Here is a 19,396-nt window from a genome sequence, read left to right as displayed (position 1 = left end):
AAATCGTTAGTTTCAAAAAAATGAAGAACACAATTGCATTTGAATCCTGTGAAAATCTATTTCGGACTAGATATTCCACAATTATTTCGTATTGTTGCGTATCATTAGCGCTTCACCTTTAATTCATGTGCAAGAAATCACAAAATGCATTTGCCAACATATGCAGATACATTTGACACAGTAAATGGAGGAGGGAACAGCCAAAGAGACAGATATTACAAATTAAATCAAAGCATGACTTAAACACATTTAAGTGAAACACGTGTTTGTCGCATTTTCAACATTTCTTTGGTATTTTGATTTTCGTTTTTTTTTCTCTGTACCCCCTCTCTCGCGTGCTCTTCTTGCATGTATCCGTTCTTCCGAATAAATGGAGAGAGAGATAGCGCTCCACCAACCACCACATTTCATTTCGAATGCAATTTTCGCGTGAATGATATGGAAATGTGTGTTGACAAAAGAATAACAAAATAAAATTTTCACTACAAAAACAAACAGTTTATTCTTCCATCTTTCTTTTATTTCTTCTTTTTCGTTGTGTTTCCCTTCTGTTCTGTTTTGCTTAGTTTTTCGTTAAAAATTTCGAACATTAGCCGTCATGATTAATTTATATCATTTTTATGGCTTGCAAAATATAGAGAGGAGCAGCCAATTTGTAAGCTAAATGCGAATACACATAATGAACCAATGTCAGAGCATTTTGTAGAACATACGGAAAAATATGATAGCAATCTGTTTACTTCATACATGGTAAGCGATTCTCTCAGTTGTAAACTAAATGGGAAATCAGAACTTCAGAGTGAAAGGCAGAGCAGCAGAGACTCAATATCAAATGGATAGTCCGACTGATGCAACCAGGGGGAAACACGATGCGGTAAATTTGGATTAAAACGTTTGGTTTCACTAACTTGAATCATAAAATCTAGAAATGTTTTGCATTTTATTCCCAATAAACATCATTCAATGGTTTTAAACAAATCCATTTAGAATCGAAGCGTATCAAAATTTTACAAAATTCCAACAATTACCGAAATTTTCCGAAAAAGTCGACTCCCCACTCAAGAAATATGCCTCTAAAATCGTCCTCCTTGCCATATCCCATCGTTGCATCTAGCTGCAGACTGTTGCTATGCCATCAACTTTGGTTTTAAAATTTCGATTTTCCTCGCTTTCTTAATTTCATATGTTCACTTTGGTTTGCCGTCGCATTGTCAAGCCACAAAAAGACAGAAAAAAAATTTCAACAAAAACCAAGGCAATTTAATTTGGCGTCGTATGTGTTTGGGAAAATTCCAGTGCTATATTTGAGGCGAGACGCTAAGCCAGAGAATCCGTACTTACGTATTTTCGAATGGATTCATCTCTTCACAAGCAGACATTTCGCACAACGGAACCACATCCATTAATAAATTCGTTTGTACATTGCTTCTAATTTTTTTTATCACGCTCATTTTGTCTTCTTTTTCATGCGTGCGCTCGCGACTTACGGTATCTGCATTTTATATGAAAACGCACACGGTCTAAAATTACGATGCAACAAGTTTTTTTTTTCTCAAACGGTTTTCCTTCGGTAATGTGATCGATCATGTTAACAGTTATCACGACAGAGTAGAGTAAATTATTGTTTTTCGTAGAAAAATTTGAATTTTCATTATTTTTTCCGAATTTTTCAAGAAGATATTTATAATTATATAGTCGAATAATTGTGAAGTTGTTTACTTACATGATTTTTTGAAAAGTTTTCAAAATTTGGAATCCCAAATGACGATCTTGAGCTATAACTTATATCTTATTCCAACGTGAAACTTTGTTCGCTGTTGGAAATAACACAATCTCTTCTAAATTAAATCCAAGACCATTTGATTTTTATCATATTGCGTATCAAACAAGGAGTTTTTATTGGTAATTTGTCTTAGCGTCTAAATAAATAGATAGGATTATCTTAAAAATTATTATTTATTTTCTGAGCAGTTTCAATGTGGTAAAAAAAATTGTGTGTTCAAACCATTGTATGAGCAAGTATATAAAAATCGAATTAAGTAGTAATTATTGGGGAGGTGGTTCATCAAATTGTATTACAACAAATGTTTTCCTAATGTAAATGAACTTAATTATCGAAAGAAAAAAAAAACTAAGAGAAGATTCGTAGCTATTGTTCACTGGAACAAATTCGGGAAAATTGCCCGATACACTAGATTTCTTAACATTCACTAGATTCTCCATCTGAATAGGAAAACTTTAAAAACAAGGTAATATAATATATGGCTTGTTTTTTTCTTTATCTATAATACTTTTTTCAAAAGTTAACTTCCTAAAGATTCAAATCGATTTTCAGTAGTTAGTTTAATTGCATACTTTGATTCACATGAGCAGTAAAGCTTTTCTTCGTTAATAAATTTGTGTTTCACATGGTTCAGTATGAAATATTCAATCAAAATTATTTATTTCGCAATCTGCGTTTTTTTTTGTAACTATTTACCAAGGCACATTGCTCAAGACTAGCATGTACATAAAAACAGGGTGGTCTATTTCAATTTACAAAGAATTTAAATCAAACCCCGCGCTTTCATCGATCAGATCAAAAGCGAAAATTATGTCCTTCGATCTTTGTACATGGAAAATATTGGATTTTCTTCATCTGATTTTGCTAACTTTCTTTTTTCACCAACGTATTTCTTACGGAAACGCGTTTGTCGCTTAAATACGCCTTCTTTGTGACCGTCTTTTTCTCAACTTTTCTCTGTTTTCAAAGTTTGGCTGTTTTAATTTCCGGAATCGTCTTTTTTTACAGCCAGCAAAATGCACATAAATCAGATTATTTTCGTTTCTGCATTTCATAATTTGAATAATTTTTTTTTTTGATATTTATCACCACTGTTCAGTATGTGTGTGCTTGTGTAAACAAATCTGTTTATAGTGACATTTTGCACGGAATTAAGCGATTGTCACATGTGCGTGACGACGTTTTCCATTAGCAAGTCTCACGATTGTTGCTCATGGAATCCGTTCGAAATGGTTCTTTGACCTGAACATTTTCAATCGTTTTGTGAAAATTCAATGTCTTTTCACCGCTCCTACGCTTGTGATACGTAGTGAAAATGGCCTGAAATTGGCATAGTTTACGAAAATCAAAAAAAAAAAAAATAAATCAACTTTTAATATGCCCACGAAAGAGAAGAAAATTGTGAATACAAAATGCGTGTTTTTTTTGTTTGAAAATCGTAAATTTCGGCTCGCGTCACATTTATATGAAAAATATACACTTCATTAGATTTCTTTCAGGTAAATCGAACACATGATTTTGCTCTAGTTATTAATGTATTATTTTGCGAAAACTCTGTCAATTCGTATGGGCTATTCGGTTAAATTTTGCATTGAATCTACACTAAATTTTTCGATGAATACAAAAATTTTTCGTCACAAAAATGAAACTGACCGTATGTACAATTTGTCAAACAGAGAGATAAATAGTTTGTACGCTCGGCTAAAGCTGAATGATGTCTGATTTATACTGTGGCAAAAATCAAAATCAGAAAGGTAAATATTTATATATATTTATATCTCGATGTCGAGATGTTATCCAATGGCTATAGTGAAATATTTTTAAAAGCGAAACAGAATTATTGCAACTTCACTTTCGATCAATGGTCGTTTAAAATACATACGTTAACTTCTAGAATGAATGAATATTTACGGTGATGCTGCTGCTGTTGTGGTGAATGAGTTGGACACTATTCGTACCGATCCGTAACGATCCGTGCTTATATGTTGCTCGGGGTTTTAAGATTGCCGTGTCCATGATGCAATGGTATGCTGTTGTTTTGCATGTACATATGATGATAGGTGTTGTAGGAGACTTGTTGAGTGTTTTGTATGGGATCGTTGCCGACCACAGCCGACGGTAGCTGGTGTTGATTCGTTGTTGGTACGGTTAACATAGTCGGACATGTGCCACACAGAAGAGCGGCCGGATGATGAACACTTGCTAAAATATCGTTGACCGAATGCGATGATGGCCAACAGTATGCATTTGGTACGGATGATGATTGTGGCGGTGATGGGCTATTGCATGCGTTTGTTGAGCTTTTTAACGATGTATACGGATACGATGAATAAATCGAACTATATAAATGTGAATGATGATTGCTGGTGTGGCCTGAATGATTCACCGTGCCCAATTTATTGCGCAGTATACGTGATATCGAACTAACACTTGGCACATTATTTTTATCACAAACACCTTCGGTGAGCAAACGATCCCGAATCTCCCATGCAAATATGCCCGGATCCTTTTGCTTCAGCTCACGTATATAGCTAACGACTTTTGGTGTTGTGACGCGTGGCTTTGAACCGCCAATGGCACCCGGTAATATGGATCCGGTTTCATGGTATCGTGCGAGTATTTTTGATACACAACCATGACTGACACGTAACTGTCGCGATATATCACATGGACGAATTCCTAAACGAGCCAACTCGACAATGCGTAGCCGCGTTTGATTTGGTAGCGGTCGACCGTTCACAAACACACCACCCAATTGATTTACTTCACCGTATTGCTGTGACTGAGATTCTGAAATCGAAAATGAAGAGAGAAAAAAAACAGAGAAACGAAAAAGAAACGCACAAGAAGAACAAAAAGAACAGAAATGAATTAACGATTAAATGGCTGAAGTTCAACAAATATAACAATTAATCAGCAAAAATGTAAGAAAGGAAAAAAACAACAACAATTTGTTCGACAGTAGAATGTCACTATTAATTTCGAATTACAATGCACCTTCGAAGACAAAACTCAAAATCTCCTTCATGTACCCAAATTTGCAGAAGTCTTATGCTGAAATTCGACGCAACTTTTGCAACAAAAACTCTTCGTATGACGTAGTTTACTTTCTCGTGTAGAACAATGCGAAAATCTCCGTTAATCTCCGCTAGATGCAATAAATCACTCTTACTCTCGCGTTTATTACACCGTAAAGCAATTGAAAAACGTAGTCACCAAAGGAAGCAATTACATTTTGTTGTTGTGCTACTGTTCGAAAATCAATCATACCTCAATTCCGTTGCAATCGATAATGTCACATATTTTTTTCTTCCACACTTGCACCATTTAACTATTATGCGTCCAATATTCTAGTTTCAATTGAATAATTTTCCAGCATCAAACTAAATTGCTCAAAGCCCTTTGAGTTGACTGAACATGTTGAACAAAAACGAAAACGTGCATTATCGCCGCTAGCTACGAATGAGTAACATTTTCTCCGAGGTTATTTAATGTGTCAGTCGAAAATGATAAGAAAAATTGTTCTTGGTTTCACATGAAATCTTGTTTTTATTTTGCTTTGGTTTGTACACGACTTTGATGCTTGTTCTATCTATGTTCGTTGTTCGCCATGGAATTTCTGATAATGAACCGATCGCGATCGATGCTAATTTGTACAACTGTAAAATTTACTTTTTATTGACGATCTCTGTCACATTGACACACTATCTATCGCCACAAATCAGATTTTAAATCTTTGCCTCAACGCAGAAAGGCGATGTTCCAATGATTGGTGCTTTCTATTGTAATGTACTTTTATTCCTTCAAATTATTTGTCAAAGAGAGCACGAGCGTACTACGAATAGAACGAATCGGAATCTTTTTCTTCGCATGCCTAATATATCAACAGAAATAGAAACAACACAGCGAAGAAAAAAGTGCGCTAGTTCAAAATTGACATTAATTAAATTATATATGTATATACATACAACTCAATAATAATCCATTTTTAAATGGAACGAAATTATTTAATCGTCAATATACGATGGAATACATGGCCATTGATAAATGAAATTTATTTTTCGACGATGTATAGTAAATTGGTATTTGGCGGCTTTCGCGGCCACAATTTCATTCACTTTTCACAAATTATCAACAATTCATTCAACTTCAATCGGGCAATTTGGTGTGTCTTGTGTGACTTGAAATGAAATTGGATTGCGGTTGTTGTCTCTCTCTCTCTCTCTCTCTGTGTGTGTGTGTGTGTGTGTTTGTTTTCTCTGCCTGCGAATAGTTGCATATCCGCTAAGCACATAAAACTGTCGTCGAAAAATTCGTTGGCACCATGAACATGAGCGAATGCTTGCCTTTCATCAAAACTTCGAAAATCCATCTATTCCGTATTAGCCGGTTATATAGGCGGTTTGGTGTTGTTGGTGATCGTGATCGGCACACAACATGAAAACACTTTGTCTTGCGGTAGCATATGAGCATGAGCATCACTAATTTTTGTTGACATGTACACACTCGAACCGGGAGCCGCACTCTAATACTATTTGTTGTGTTTAATGAATAGAGATAGAGAGAGAGAGAGAGAGAGAGAGAGAGAGAGAGAGACAGGCGAAGAGAGAAAAACACGGAGAAAATCAAAGAATACACGAAAAACGTCAAACAAACAAAATGCTCAATGTTTGAATAGGAGAAATAACAACAACAATCATCATACAGAAGAAACTAGTGTACACAACCATTTGTTGAAGATTTGCTATAATAAACTATGAAAACATTTCATTTCCTCTTTTTGTGACCGAACGCCGAACTAATAATCGACTGATGATCACCGTACAAATCAAGGATAAGTCCACTTTTACCGCGCTTGAGAATTTGATTTCTTTTGAAAATCACTCGCGCCGAAAGTGGAATGATTTCGATGGTTTGAGTGTAATTTAGATTGCCACCACATTTGGTGACTTATTTTAATTTCGAGTCAATCTGAGAAACATGCGGTCAACATTGTGTTCGTTTTATCATAATTTGCAAGTTGTTGGTATTATTCCGTATTCTCTATGTGAGTCCAATTAAAACAAGTCACCAAATGTGGCGCAGGAGAATAAAAAAGAACGAGGCAAATTTTATAGACGACGGAAAATAAACTGTTTTTATTTGTGATTTTGCGACCGTTTCCGGATATTAAAATTCATTGTATCCTTTTGCGCATTCGAAAGTATCAAAGATTGCCGTTAATGTGATGTGTCTTGGCATTTCTCGTAAAAACGTCTGCATATTTCATATTTTTTCTCTATTCCATTCCATTTGATGATCGGTCGACTCCGCCAGTAAAAACAAGAACACAGGGCAATGACGGGTCTGTGCTGACAGATTTGATGCCTCTAAAGCCTTTAGGCTTTATTTGCAAAAATCGTATCACAAAAAAAAGACAAAAGATGAAGAGCGAAAATAAAAATACGACCATCACAAATGACAACACAGCATCCAGTCAAAAGGGAAGTGGCCGCGACTAATAACTTATGCGCCGATTTGTCTTCATGTTTAAACGTGATGGTAATCAAATAAACCGATTCGATTAGATATTAAAAGAGTGAAACGAGCGAGTGAGCGAGGAGGAGAGCCAGAGTGAAAGAGAGAGTGAAAGAGTAGCCAGTGGCAGGAATTAGTATGACAACGTGTTGAATATGATTGAATTTCTAGCTGCTGAATGTTTGGCCATGATGCGTGGTGAGCCCAAATAAACATCTACCTTCTGTTTTATCATTTTTTCTGTCGTTGTCGTCTCTGCTCTGCTCATTGCCTTTTAAATGCTAACAACTTTTAACAAACATAAATCGCTACCGCTTTTTAAAAACACCCGAATGCATACGCGCGCTTCGCCACAACACACTGCCAATACCTGATTCATTCAGTCTGTTTATTTATTTGTTTTATAATAATAATCTTCAGCACAATGAAGGCATAACAAATACTCGATTTTTGTACGTTGCCGTTTGCTTAAGACATTGGACAAAATCAATTCTCTGTCGCTTTATACGCTTGTGTTTTTTTTTGGTACTTCTATTCATTTTCTTCGCCGCACCGAGATACATTGTGCACTGCATGCATCGTCTATCGATCGGCAAGAGATCGATGGAAGTAAAACAAACCGATTGAAATTGATGAAGAATTATCTGTGTCAATTTCAATAAGCCATATAACATTTGTTGGTCAAGCAAAATACTGACGCCAGCCCACACGGGATAATGGAAAACAAATGCGCGCTGGTTGCTGTGTACACACAATGAGAGGCTCATCACAACAACAACACCTACAGCCACAGCCACAGCAACCGGCAGCCAGAGGGAACACAGAGACGGAGACAAGAGAGAAAGGAAGACAAAGAAGAGGGATACGTCTATATTGTTTTGTGTTTGTGTTTGTGTGTGTGTGGCGGGTGTCGATTTATCGTATAAGCACATTACGCTCTCGCGAACACTCCCAAATGTTAGTCTCTTAATGCATTCGAAGATATATGATTTCGTAAATACACTGCCTTTTTATGATATTTACCGTGTGTTTATATTTACTCATTTAAAAGTTCAAATAGAGCTACTTATAATCTCAAGTCTAACTGTTCAAATGCCATTAAAAGGTAATGTAAATTAATAATTATTATGCTCATTATTTGCCTTTCGAACGCGCTACCTTTCGACGTGTTGTTCGGTCAGCCAGTGTTTTTTTTTTCTTTCTTTCTCGAAAATTAGTAAATTAACATGTAGTCTTCTCTCTGTGTGTGTCTCTTGCTCCCCCTTTACTTAACACATTCTATTCAAAGTACTTATGTAAATCTATCTTTAAAAAAATACAATGTACGTGCGCATTTACCGCACACAGACCTGCTCTGCCTACATCCTTGACGAACTTTTGTGGATGGAAATCTAGGAATGTGTGACTTTTTTTTCGCGGTGTGTCGCATCGATTGATCAATTTCAAGAAGTGGTTTAAGTAATATCACCTCCACTTATCTCATGAAAACAACAGCAATTACTTTTTACCTAACACCTTCCTTAATTCGTTTTAACGCCAATTTCATTATTCGGTCGCTTTGATTTTGTCATGGATTTTTTTTTTGGGGAATTTTGGATATTTTTCAAGAAATTGCGTGTTAAAGGGCAAAGATGACCATTTGAATGACGTGTCTCATTGGATAAAGTCCTTAATTTTCATGGAAGAACATTTTATTTGAAATTCGTTTCACGTAATCTCATTTTTATCTCTTTCATATGAAAATAAGGACCAAATCACACAAAAATACGTTATTAAAAACAAACAGGAAAAACGCTGTTGTTTCAACCGAAGAAGGTGATGATTCGTTTTCAAATCAAGCATGTTTACATTGAATGTTCTAACACCTTGGAAAATAAAAACTAATAAATTTACACGTTCTCCATATGTGGGTCCGAGTGGTCAACGATTGCGTCGGCAACATATTCGAAAAACCAAAGTAGCGGTCCCGTCGTTGTTCGATTCAATGTACTAATTTAATTACGAATCAACACAAATCAGTTGACATCGAATCTGTCGAATTCGTGTTCGCTGCACGTTTTTTTAATCCAAAAAAGTCTTCATTTTATACTCCAATAAAACCACCACACAAATTGTTCCAAATTGTACAGAGCATCTAATTGTCGCACAACGAAACCGTGCCCTGGTAATTTTCAATCAATATTGTTATAGATTTCTATTGATACGATTTTTTTGTGTGTATGTCAATTCATACCAATTATCATCATAAAAGATGCTCCATATGATTTTCATGTATTTGATCATTTTTTTCGTGGCCGGAGTTTTCATTCTATGACATCGAAGATCGATGATTTTTTCACTTTAGATCGATGGAATTTTCAATGGGAAAATCTTAATTTTCCCCAAGGTGAACATATTATGCGACTACAGTCACATTTGAGGTAAGCAAAACAGCATAATCTGTTCAAGAAGATATGGAATGGTCCATATGGACGCTTTTTGGAATCAACAAAATAATACGTTCATTCAAAATCAAGCTCAACGCTTGCAAGTCTTCATTCAAACGCAAATTCAAATCACCTACGATAAATAGTGTGAAAAACTGGAAGAATTCCTGCGACGTAGAATAATTTTTTTTTAATGAGGCTGCACTTTTTTGAATCGATTTCGATTGCCCTTCACAGTTTTGCGTAAAAAAAGCTCACTGTTTTTCGCATGTAATTCTCAATTAATAGTTTTTTTCTACTTTGTCGCGGAAAGTTTTTTCCCTAAAAAAAATATATAATAAAATACTAACCCAAATCCATATTTGTTTCCCGATAAATTTCTGTCGTTTTCAAACACTTGCAAATTTTCTACCAGCGCCGCCGTCGTTGTTGTTGTTGTTGTCGTCGTCGTCGTAATAATTTTCTTGGAGTCGTATCGTTTTTTTCCCCGTTTTTCGTTAAGTCTCCGGCGCACTTGTTTCAAGCGATCAAAGCGATAAGTATTTTTCGTGTGAGAAAAAGAAACTCACTTTTTTCCGTTCGTCGTCTATTTTATCAACGTTCATTTAATTGTTTGTGTCACATAAACCGTGCTTCACTGATTTCCCAAAAAAGGTATTAAATTCATAATGATTCATTGAAAACCAAAATTTGGTATATTTGTATATAAACAATCTTTCACCATAGTCAAACCATATGAAATCACACAAAATTTATTACTTGTTATTCAAAATTAAGTTGATAAAAAAAAAAGAAGAATTGAACAATTTTTAGTTGAATGTTTGTCTGGCTGGCCGACTGCTGTTTGTTTCTGTGTGTTGTTTCGGTTGGCGTTGTTTCTGTCTTGGTGTTATCATTTGCAATTAATCGCTGGTGAACCAAAAAATTGTGCGTTCAATTCGATTGAATAATATGTATCGTTTTTCGTTCGGGGCCGAACGTCAGGGACAACAATTGATAAACCGATTATTTCTTGTCACTACAGGTCAACGTTAAAATATTTGTTACTTTTGACGAAACGAAACGAAGCGAACAGAAAAAAAAACCGTACACTCTCGGGATTCACGATCCGTTATAACGAGAGAAAACCGTTGCCGATAATCTTGCACTTGGGCCACAAACTCACGCTCTCTCTCGCCGATGTTTTTTTTTTCTCTCCCGTGCACTCTATCTCTGTCTTTCTGTCTCTCACTCTCGTCTTACTTGTTGTTTTACTGAGTATAGGATATTATGTTTGTAATCTCTGTGTTTGGCGCGCGCGCAACTTAATCGAACTCAATCGCCAAACGATTTGAATTTTGTTTCTTTCCCGTCGAAATCGTTCACTACGGTACAAAAAACTACAAGCAGAACGAACGAAAAAAAAAAATGCTCCCGACAACGCACAACGAATATATGCTGACGCATTTGAACTTCATTGAGTACTAAACTGCTCACGGGTCATCTGTATACTATTTTCACTTATCCGAATCTCATTCAAAAGTTCAAAGAGGAACTAGAACCCATGCCGCATTAATTGGTTGGCTGCAATTACATACACACATTCGAACACCAAAATATACGAATTCACACCAAGAACATATGAAATCACATCGTCACATCGGCACACATATGCACATCACTTGCCACACGATGGTGATGCGCCGCCGATCGTTCTTGCCCACAATTGTGTGTGTTAGTGTTCGAGCGTTAGCTAAGGCTGTGGCTGCGGCTGCCTCTTGCTCACTCGCTCGCTCGTTCGAACAAACATTCTCAACAACAACCGTCGTCTTTACACACACCATTCATTCACTCGTATTCGAATTAGTGCTCTTAATGTGCTGTGCATGGGTGATCTTATGTGAAACAAGCATGTGTCGGATAGAACTCACACAATGCTTAGCTGCGAACGATCGCTCCTTTGCTTCGTTCAAATGTCAGTTTACAAGCGAAAGCTTCATCTTTCAATAAACATTGAACAAGGCGACTAGTTGAGATACGGGCACAAATCATATTTGAATGATGTGTTAAATTTGTTGGAAAAATTTGGATCAATTTCGAAAGAAATTGCGATTTTTTTTTTGAGTAATTTTTGTTTTTCGCATTGGAAAATCAGAAAGAGATGCTCTCCATTCCTCTTACATATCATTCACCTGCATCCTTCGCAGTATTATTCATTAGAGTCCCTTGACAAAATATTCACACTTCATACCGAAAATCTTTTGGTGAGCCCTGTGTTTGATCTAAATGTGTGATATTGTGTGCACGAGTACAACGTCAACATCATCGGTATTACTGTAAACGCAGAATGAATTTCGTTGTTTGGCTGAATTTGTAAGTACTGTCCCGAAAGAAGAAGGAAATACAAAAAAAAACAACGTATATAATCGTCATGATTGTATCATCGCATATCATAAAAGTCTATGTGCCTCTACCTCTGTCGCGTATGTGATCCGTCGATCCGGTCCGGAGTGAGAGGGCGGAGCCAACACAAATATTCGTATGCATATGTGCACGATTGAATGTTAGGCATTTCGAAATTTTTCGGTCGTTTCTCTTTCGTTCGCTCTCGCTCTCTCGCTGTCGTGCACGAATTCGATTCGGTAACCAATCTCATTGTAGGCTTCATTTGGTTTGTTACTCGGTTTTAAAATAAAAACGAACAAAATAAAGACAAATCAGTATGATGATATGATACCTCATGCCTCGCCCTTAAGGTAATCCACATACAAGAGACTCATCGTTGTTTTAAAACAACGATCGAACGAAACAGATGTAAATGTGAGAACAACGGGAAAGGAAAAAAAAGAGGAGGACACCCAATCATATGCCATCCGCGTCAGCGTCACTTTATTCGTATATCAATCAAAAATGCGCTTCTTGCGACTAGACATTCAATGGCAAACAAAAAAACGACTCTTTTCATTCCATTGAATGCATCTCCATAAGTCTTTTTGTAATTCAACGTACGCATCAAACGATTACGGTCGATTAGACAGTTAATCTTAGCAGAAAAATTCAAGACTTTGTTTTAATTGCAGCGAATCGAATTCATTTATTGACACTTAATCACCTATCTTTCGAGCGAAAAAAAAAACATAATGCCAATGGATATTGACCAAGTAATATGTAATGTGTTAAAAACAAATGACGCAATTGCATCGCATCGAGTTTGCGCGTTGAATTGTAAAATTTTAGAATTTGAATGATCGTTGCTTTGATGTTTATCTAAGTTTTTGTGAAATCATTTACAATTTTCGTTCTACGTTTCGATTTCAATTGAAATCCGTGCGGCCAACACAAATTCGCATTGAAATTCATTCCGTTGTGCAAGACCATTTTACTGAACAAAGTAGACAACAGTTCACAGTTAATTTAATGAAATCTTCTGCCGGCGCTTCGATGAAATGCCTCTGAACACAACTCATTTCTCTTTCGATGCAATTTAGTCTTCATTTGGTTTTCACTTTGCTCATTTTCATTTTCATGAATTTGATATGTGGCCGTGGCTCTTTTCTGCAACCATTTTCAGCTGAATTTGAGGTTGAATAGTGAGTCGAATTTCCCCAGCGCCTACTTTTGAATGAGCATAAAAAACGATCGAAGAAGCAATTCGGAAAGCCGTGAACATGAGATTGAAAGCCATGGAAATGACCGAAAAGTCGTGAAATTCTTCGAGTACTTGACTACTTGTTGGTTCATTTAATCGCACTGAATTTTGGATTATGTTGGCACATTCATTATTTTTACTACGCCAACTGAATTCAAATTGTAATAAATTTTATTAGAAAAAATATTGACATCAATTGCAACGTTTCATTCGTCAAAAATAATGCACACGATTCGAAACACCTAATATCGCCAGGTATTGGCGCTAAATTGTAGCAATTTCATTTTATTTTTTGGCGATCTGCGATTGGTTCATGCTAAATGTGAAGTCATTCGGCTGAGAATTAATTGCCGCACGGCGAATCGAACGGGACAAAAACTGGCAAACCATTTTGTAGGGTCATGCAATGCATTTTTGTGCTTGTTTCCCTGTCATTTCTTAGGGAAACGGCGTTCGTTTTTGTTTTTGTTTGAGCCATTTTCATCAACTCTGTCGCCAGCCAAAACGATACGTCAACAATTGCGTTGGGCACAAATGGAACGTGAATAAAAGTGTGCGCGCATATCATCAACAAGGATGGAACGATTTGCACCGAAGATCAGTGCGCGTGCATATTTTGGTTCGCTTGTGTGAGATAAAACAAAAACAACAGTGAAACACTTCATTTTACAGCAGCTAGACCGATTCATTTACCAGCGACAACTTTTTTCTTCGCTTCTTGTTCGATTTACTGTGGCAAAGATAGAGAAAATATGAAATTGTGAATCGTCGCCAAAATATTAAATGCATCCATTAATTTAATATGATGGCTAACCAAACCCAAATAATAAGCCTGCATTGATGCTGGGTCGACAAGAAGAGACAGGAAAAAAAAAATCAGTTTTCTGCACGAGGCTAGATATCACATTATGAACAGTAAATCCCTCATTAGTTCAATTAACGGCAATCGTACACACAATTTCGAAGATTCTATTGATTTTGTGCGCGTACGGAAAAAAATATTTGACATGCAACAACAACAAGAAAAACACAGCAAATTTATTTGAATTTTAATTATTTATTTCTTGTTATTACATTTTAGAAATTCGAAATTGAAAGCCAATTTTCAAATAATTAAAATCTCATATTCAAACATGATGTCATTTGAATTTTTTTTCAATCCATCATCATTTTCGATTATTTATTCGCAACGGGAGATTTCAATTTGATGCGAATCGAGAGAGAGAGAGAGAGAGAGAGAGAGAGAGAGAAAGAAAGAAAAACGAAGAGTTTCGCGCGATTCCACGATTCGTTGATTAATTTTTCAATAAAAACGCTCCTTTAAATTATATAAGGTGCATTTTTTCTATATGCGCATTTATTGATGTTATCAGCGGTTTGATAAGAGCGGCGCCCAAATATTTGCAAGTCATCAGCGATTTATTTCAGTGCAATGTTCTCTGCTGCAATCGTTGTCGAAATTGGACAAAAAATGATTCATCAGCTGGAAGAAAAACGCCATCTCGTTCATTTAAAAGAGCCGAAATCATAACGAAAAAGCAATTGACGTTCATTCAAAATCGACAAACTTCAACATTGGCTGTAAAATATCAATTGATATACTGCCTAAACCGAAAAGAAAGTTAACAAACAGACTTCACGGTGCGTACGTAATAATTTTAGATTCCACAATTTAATTTTGTACAATTGTTTGGCTTTTGCACCTGTTTACGAGCCAATTTTTATTTATTTGCGTTGTGTGATTTTATCATAACCCATGCGTTACACGCACTTGCATCAATCGTGCACTTTAACCGTAATCTAATAAAAGCACTGCATTGTAGCATAGTATTACATAGACGGAATGAGGCATTCATTAGTTTTTCAGAGGTTAAGCGAATGTATGATTTATTTAAATTATGAATAAATCTTCTCTAACCGTGCAATTCTAAGTTGTCACCACTTGAGTAAGTTTGGGTTAATTCGTAGCATATTCGCATCGACTCTAAATTTGTACGATTCATTCGGGCAATGACATCAAGGGAGATGTTACATGTTCATGAATTTTGATTTGTGGCACAAGCGTCGAATGGAATTGCGGTGGATTTGTTTTTCTTGCATCTATTTCCTTTTTTTCCTTTTTTTTGAATAACATTTCACTCAGTGGCTTTATTCCTTAAGATTTTATTCCTAAAAGTGTCCAAAACAGGTTCAACAAAGATATTTTGTATACCAATGCGATCGATCGTCTTTCACAATGCCATCAAAAATGCAAAATCTCCACAATCCCAACTTGTACATGTTGTCCCTAACCGAATCTACGTTGCAGTACAGCCGGTATTTCGATGCAGCGATGCCTGTGTGCCACTACATATATATACATTTCGTGGCTGGTTTTTTTGTGTCGGTGAACGAAAATTTTTTTATGGTCTATTTTCAACATCATTCTTTGGTTTTTTCGTTAAATTGATAAATACATTTTTATATGCATATAAATAAACGGGTCTCTTTATTCATGTTTTGTGTATTGAGCGTAAAATTAAATTCAAATTTCGCTTGCATTGGACGGAACATTTCGCATGAAACGTGTGCACTGCACTCTCAATTGCACACTCGAAATAAGTGTAATGCATAGTGCATGCACTTACACGTGTAATTATAAAAATATCTATAGGTTTTTCGGTTGATGTGATAAATGTTTTCTGTTAGCTCCATATAGCCACACAAATGTATGATGCCGTGTGCGCGTAAATCAACTTGGATCGTTTCGACTTTTTGCTCTTTTTTCGTCGATATTTTTTATATATGAGCGATTTTCTCGTTATTTTCGAAAATCCAGCGGATTTTCACATAATCTACGACGAATGTAATTTGTCGTCGATTTTCTTTTTCCTTCTCTCAAATTATTTGTCATTAACAATTTGTTTCCTTGCGAATAAACATATGAAATTTGGATTTTAGTTCATAGCTTTTATTCAATAATTTCGTATAACAAAATATGTTGAGAATGATTCTCAGCGGTGAAAATGGTTTAGAGCATTTGCAGTTTGGTTAACACAGTTAGTGCGATCATTGAATTACGTGTTTAAAATATAGAGAGAGAGACTAAAATTAATCAAGCGTGAATATTCGTTTTGCGACCAAGGGCCCTTAAACGATATCCAACAGTGCTTCGGTCAACATTCAATGCTCTGGCAAGCTCATCTTGAGTTTGACTCGAATCTTCATCGAGCAATGCCTCCAATTCCGCATCTTCAAACTTTTTTGGCTGGCCGGGACGTTCCTTGTCTTCCGTGCTAAAATCACCACTTTTGAACCGTGAAAACCACCGTTCACATGTACGTTCCGATGGAGCATGCTCACCATAGGCTTCCACCAACATTCGATGCGCTTCAGCCGCAGTTTTCTTCAAATGAAAGCAAAAAATTAATGCTTGCGGGAAATGTTGCTTTTTCGGTACAAAATTTGACATATTTAAGGCGCAAAAAAAAATGTTTATCCAAACTTCGATGAAATGATAGATGATGATTTTTGTAGTTTGACACTAGACCACTCATGTGAAGAAGAAAAAAGTATTGCCCGATACAACCATGCAAAGTTACGCCATCTTTTGAAAAATCGACACGATTAATTCCCAGAGAGACTTAAATTAATCAAGCGTGAATATTCGTTTTGCGATGTCGTCAATCATCCAGTCGATTGATGCTAAGAGCTTCTCGCCAGTTACAGCACTCACTCCCACGACGCTCCAATGATGCGTTTCAATTTTGTCCAATTCCAAAATCTGCGAGGGAAAAAGCAAATGAATTTCGTGTGTGATTAGTCAGAATGAAAAACAGCCGAAAATTCAACCATTGTCGGATTAGATTTTTAATGTAAAAATTCGATATTTCAACTTACATCTTTAATATCCTTAGATGATAAGGCACCAGGAACGTCTTGTTTGTTGGCCAAAACTAAGAGAGTGGCACCACTCAATCGCTCTTCTTGCAACAGATTATTTAATTCTTCTGTGTAATTTTCTAGTCGCATCTTATCCGCACGTTTTTATGTATATGTGTTCCAGGTTCACGTGTATTCCCACGGGAAAGAATTGAATAAATGGAAATTCAAACATTCGCCTCATTGGGCTCCAACGTTACGATCCTATTATATTCCTCATGGCGATAGAATCGCCATTTGTCGCCGCAACCTGCCCTGATTTCTTCATCCGTATCTCTAGTACGAAAAGTAAAACGTCTCAAAGACTCTAAATACGGCAACAAAGTTGGTAATGCGTTTCTAGTGTTTTGAATCGCTCTATCGAAAATAATTTCTTTTAAAAATGGTAGCACAGCCACCAAATCCTCTGTCACTAACACATTTTTGAGTAAACCATAACGTGTAAACGTTAATTTTTCAATCATCGGATTTTCATTGATAAAATTAATGAAAAACCCAGGAAATGTGTGAAAACAATCAATTTCGAACTCTTTCAACTCACTGAACGAAAAAGGAATTTTTGTCAGGCTAGGGGCATTTATGTTGCATAATGAATATCGAATTTTGAATTTTTTAACATTTGAAAAATGTATCGAATTGTCATATTCTTGGACTTTAAAGCTATGAATATAAAGACTTTCAATAGATTGTAGATAGTGTTCACTGAAGCTATTGAAGTTATTGAAATTGCATGTACCGATCTCCAAACTTCTTATATTTGGATTAAGTTGGAATATGGTAGCAAGATTATCAAAAACCAGGACACTGTGACAACGCAATTTTAAATCTTGTAAATTTGGAAAATACTCCGATAGAACTGAGAGTTTATCTTCAAGAAATCCATTTAAATGCAAGCGATTCATTTTTGGAAACAGCGAGCTCAAACATTTCTCTTCAAAATTAATTAAAGCGTGAATTGTTAAGTCTTCGACGTTTGAAAATGGTTTTTCGAGGTATTCAATTCCCCACCCCTCGTCTAATGAAACTTTTTTTAATGATTCAGCGCAAAATTCGTCTATGTAACTCACAAGGCGTTTATAGTTTTCGGAACTATTTTTTTTATAAAATGAAAAAAACCGCAAATTGAGCTCGGTTATCAGTCCACCGAAGCAACGTACCATTTGAAAACCCTTTTTTAGATCTACAATCACAATATCTTCATCTCCTGGGTGTTTCCGAATATCTGTATAAGACTCAAATATTATTATCCCCTTAACAGTGCTGTAATGTATTGTTTCCTCCTGATCAATCCTGACTGATTTCCCAGCATAGTTCCAAACGAATGGCATACGAGTGGCCGATTTAAGATATTTGTTGGAATCTGATACGTCAAGTAGGTCTTCCAAAGACAAATGAGCGAATATTTTTTCCAAGCAAAATTGGTTGAGGTCCGAGATTTTTATGTGATTATTTGAATCCGTGCTCTCATCGAGCCTTTTCTTCTTCTGCCCCGGTTGACCATCTACAGTTTCCGTGCACTCTTGTTCCAATTCACCTTTTGCATCAGCCATTTCAGCCATTTTAAATAAATAACAAAGAACTGCAAAGGGGAAATCTAGAAATCAATTATTTTCGAAATGTGTTGAATTATATATTATACCTACTCTCGAAAACACCAGGGAACAAAACTGAATCGAACTGAATGAAATAATTTGTCAAATAAACGGATTCTCTTCGAAAAACAATTGAAAGTCACTTGAGTACATTTCTCTTTCTTGATAGCTCGTTGACATTATTGTAATAGCACTGGTATATGTATTTGTCATATGTATACATAATACAATAGCATAGTACATATTAAGTATCATCTAAAATACTTAAACCACCGTTCAAAAGTCGTTCGAATTGTTTAATAAAAAACATCAATTTCCGTAATTAAAATTTAATAATATTATGTTTGATATGAAATTTCTTCGACCGGTTATATTTACCTAGATGTAAAAAAACAAATTTGTATCATTTATTTTCTAACGAATTTACCATCTATGGATTAAATTGGTATTATGCAGTTCACACAAACATTCTAGCAAATCCATTTTACTTATTAAGTAGTACTTGAAATTGAAATATTTTTGAAATCAA

At 35.8% G+C, this 19,396-nt stretch overlaps 2 protein-coding genes across 4 annotated transcripts; both read right to left on the bottom strand.

Moving 5' to 3' along the window:
* Positions 1–1,863: 1,863 nt before the first annotated feature.
* Positions 1,864–11,257, bottom strand: LOC129578325 (paired box protein Pax-1). Its single transcript, XM_055466676.1, has 2 exons — positions 10,077–11,257; positions 1,864–4,573 (listed from the first exon to the last, which is right to left on the bottom strand). The coding sequence occupies exons 1-2, from the start codon at positions 10,084–10,086 to the stop codon at positions 3,762–3,764; spliced, it is 822 nt and encodes a 273-aa protein (XP_055322651.1). The 5' UTR covers positions 10,087–11,257; the 3' UTR covers positions 1,864–3,761.
* A 5,031-nt stretch (positions 11,258–16,288) lies between these two features.
* Positions 16,289–19,147, bottom strand: LOC129578324 (uncharacterized). 3 transcript variants are annotated; one of them, XR_008689089.1, is made up of 4 exons: positions 18,919–19,147; positions 18,433–18,854; positions 17,234–17,551; positions 16,289–17,117 (listed from the first exon to the last, which is right to left on the bottom strand). XR_008689089.1 is itself a non-coding variant. In XM_055466674.1 (3 exons), exon 2 carries the CDS (start codon positions 18,832–18,834, stop codon positions 17,443–17,445), a length of 1,392 nt encoding a protein of 463 aa, XP_055322649.1. In that variant the 5' UTR covers positions 18,835–18,869; positions 18,919–19,147; the 3' UTR covers positions 16,289–17,117; positions 17,234–17,442. The 3 variants fall into 3 exon arrangements, 2 of the variants coding, with proteins under 2 accessions (XP_055322649.1, XP_055322648.1); XM_055466674.1 differs by having other exon boundaries at positions 17,234–18,869; XM_055466673.1 differs by having other exon boundaries at positions 17,234–18,854.
* Positions 19,148–19,396: the final 249 nt, after the last annotated feature.

The sequence above is a fragment of the Sitodiplosis mosellana genome, unplaced genomic scaffold (assembly GCF_009176505.1).
Source record: "Sitodiplosis mosellana isolate CC-2019 unplaced genomic scaffold, AAFC_SMos_1.0 Smas_scaffold_6226, whole genome shotgun sequence".
NCBI lineage: Eukaryota > Metazoa > Arthropoda > Insecta > Diptera > Cecidomyiidae > Sitodiplosis > Sitodiplosis mosellana.
Note: the sequence above shows the minus strand (reverse complement) of the source record. Positions and strands in the feature narration are given on the sequence as shown.

What these genes read in the sequence shown, in the direction of transcription:
- LOC129578324 (XM_055466674.1), bottom strand. Translation starts at nt 18,834, where the DNA reads ATGGCTGAAATGGCTGATGCAAAAGGTGAATTGGAACAAGAGTGCACG.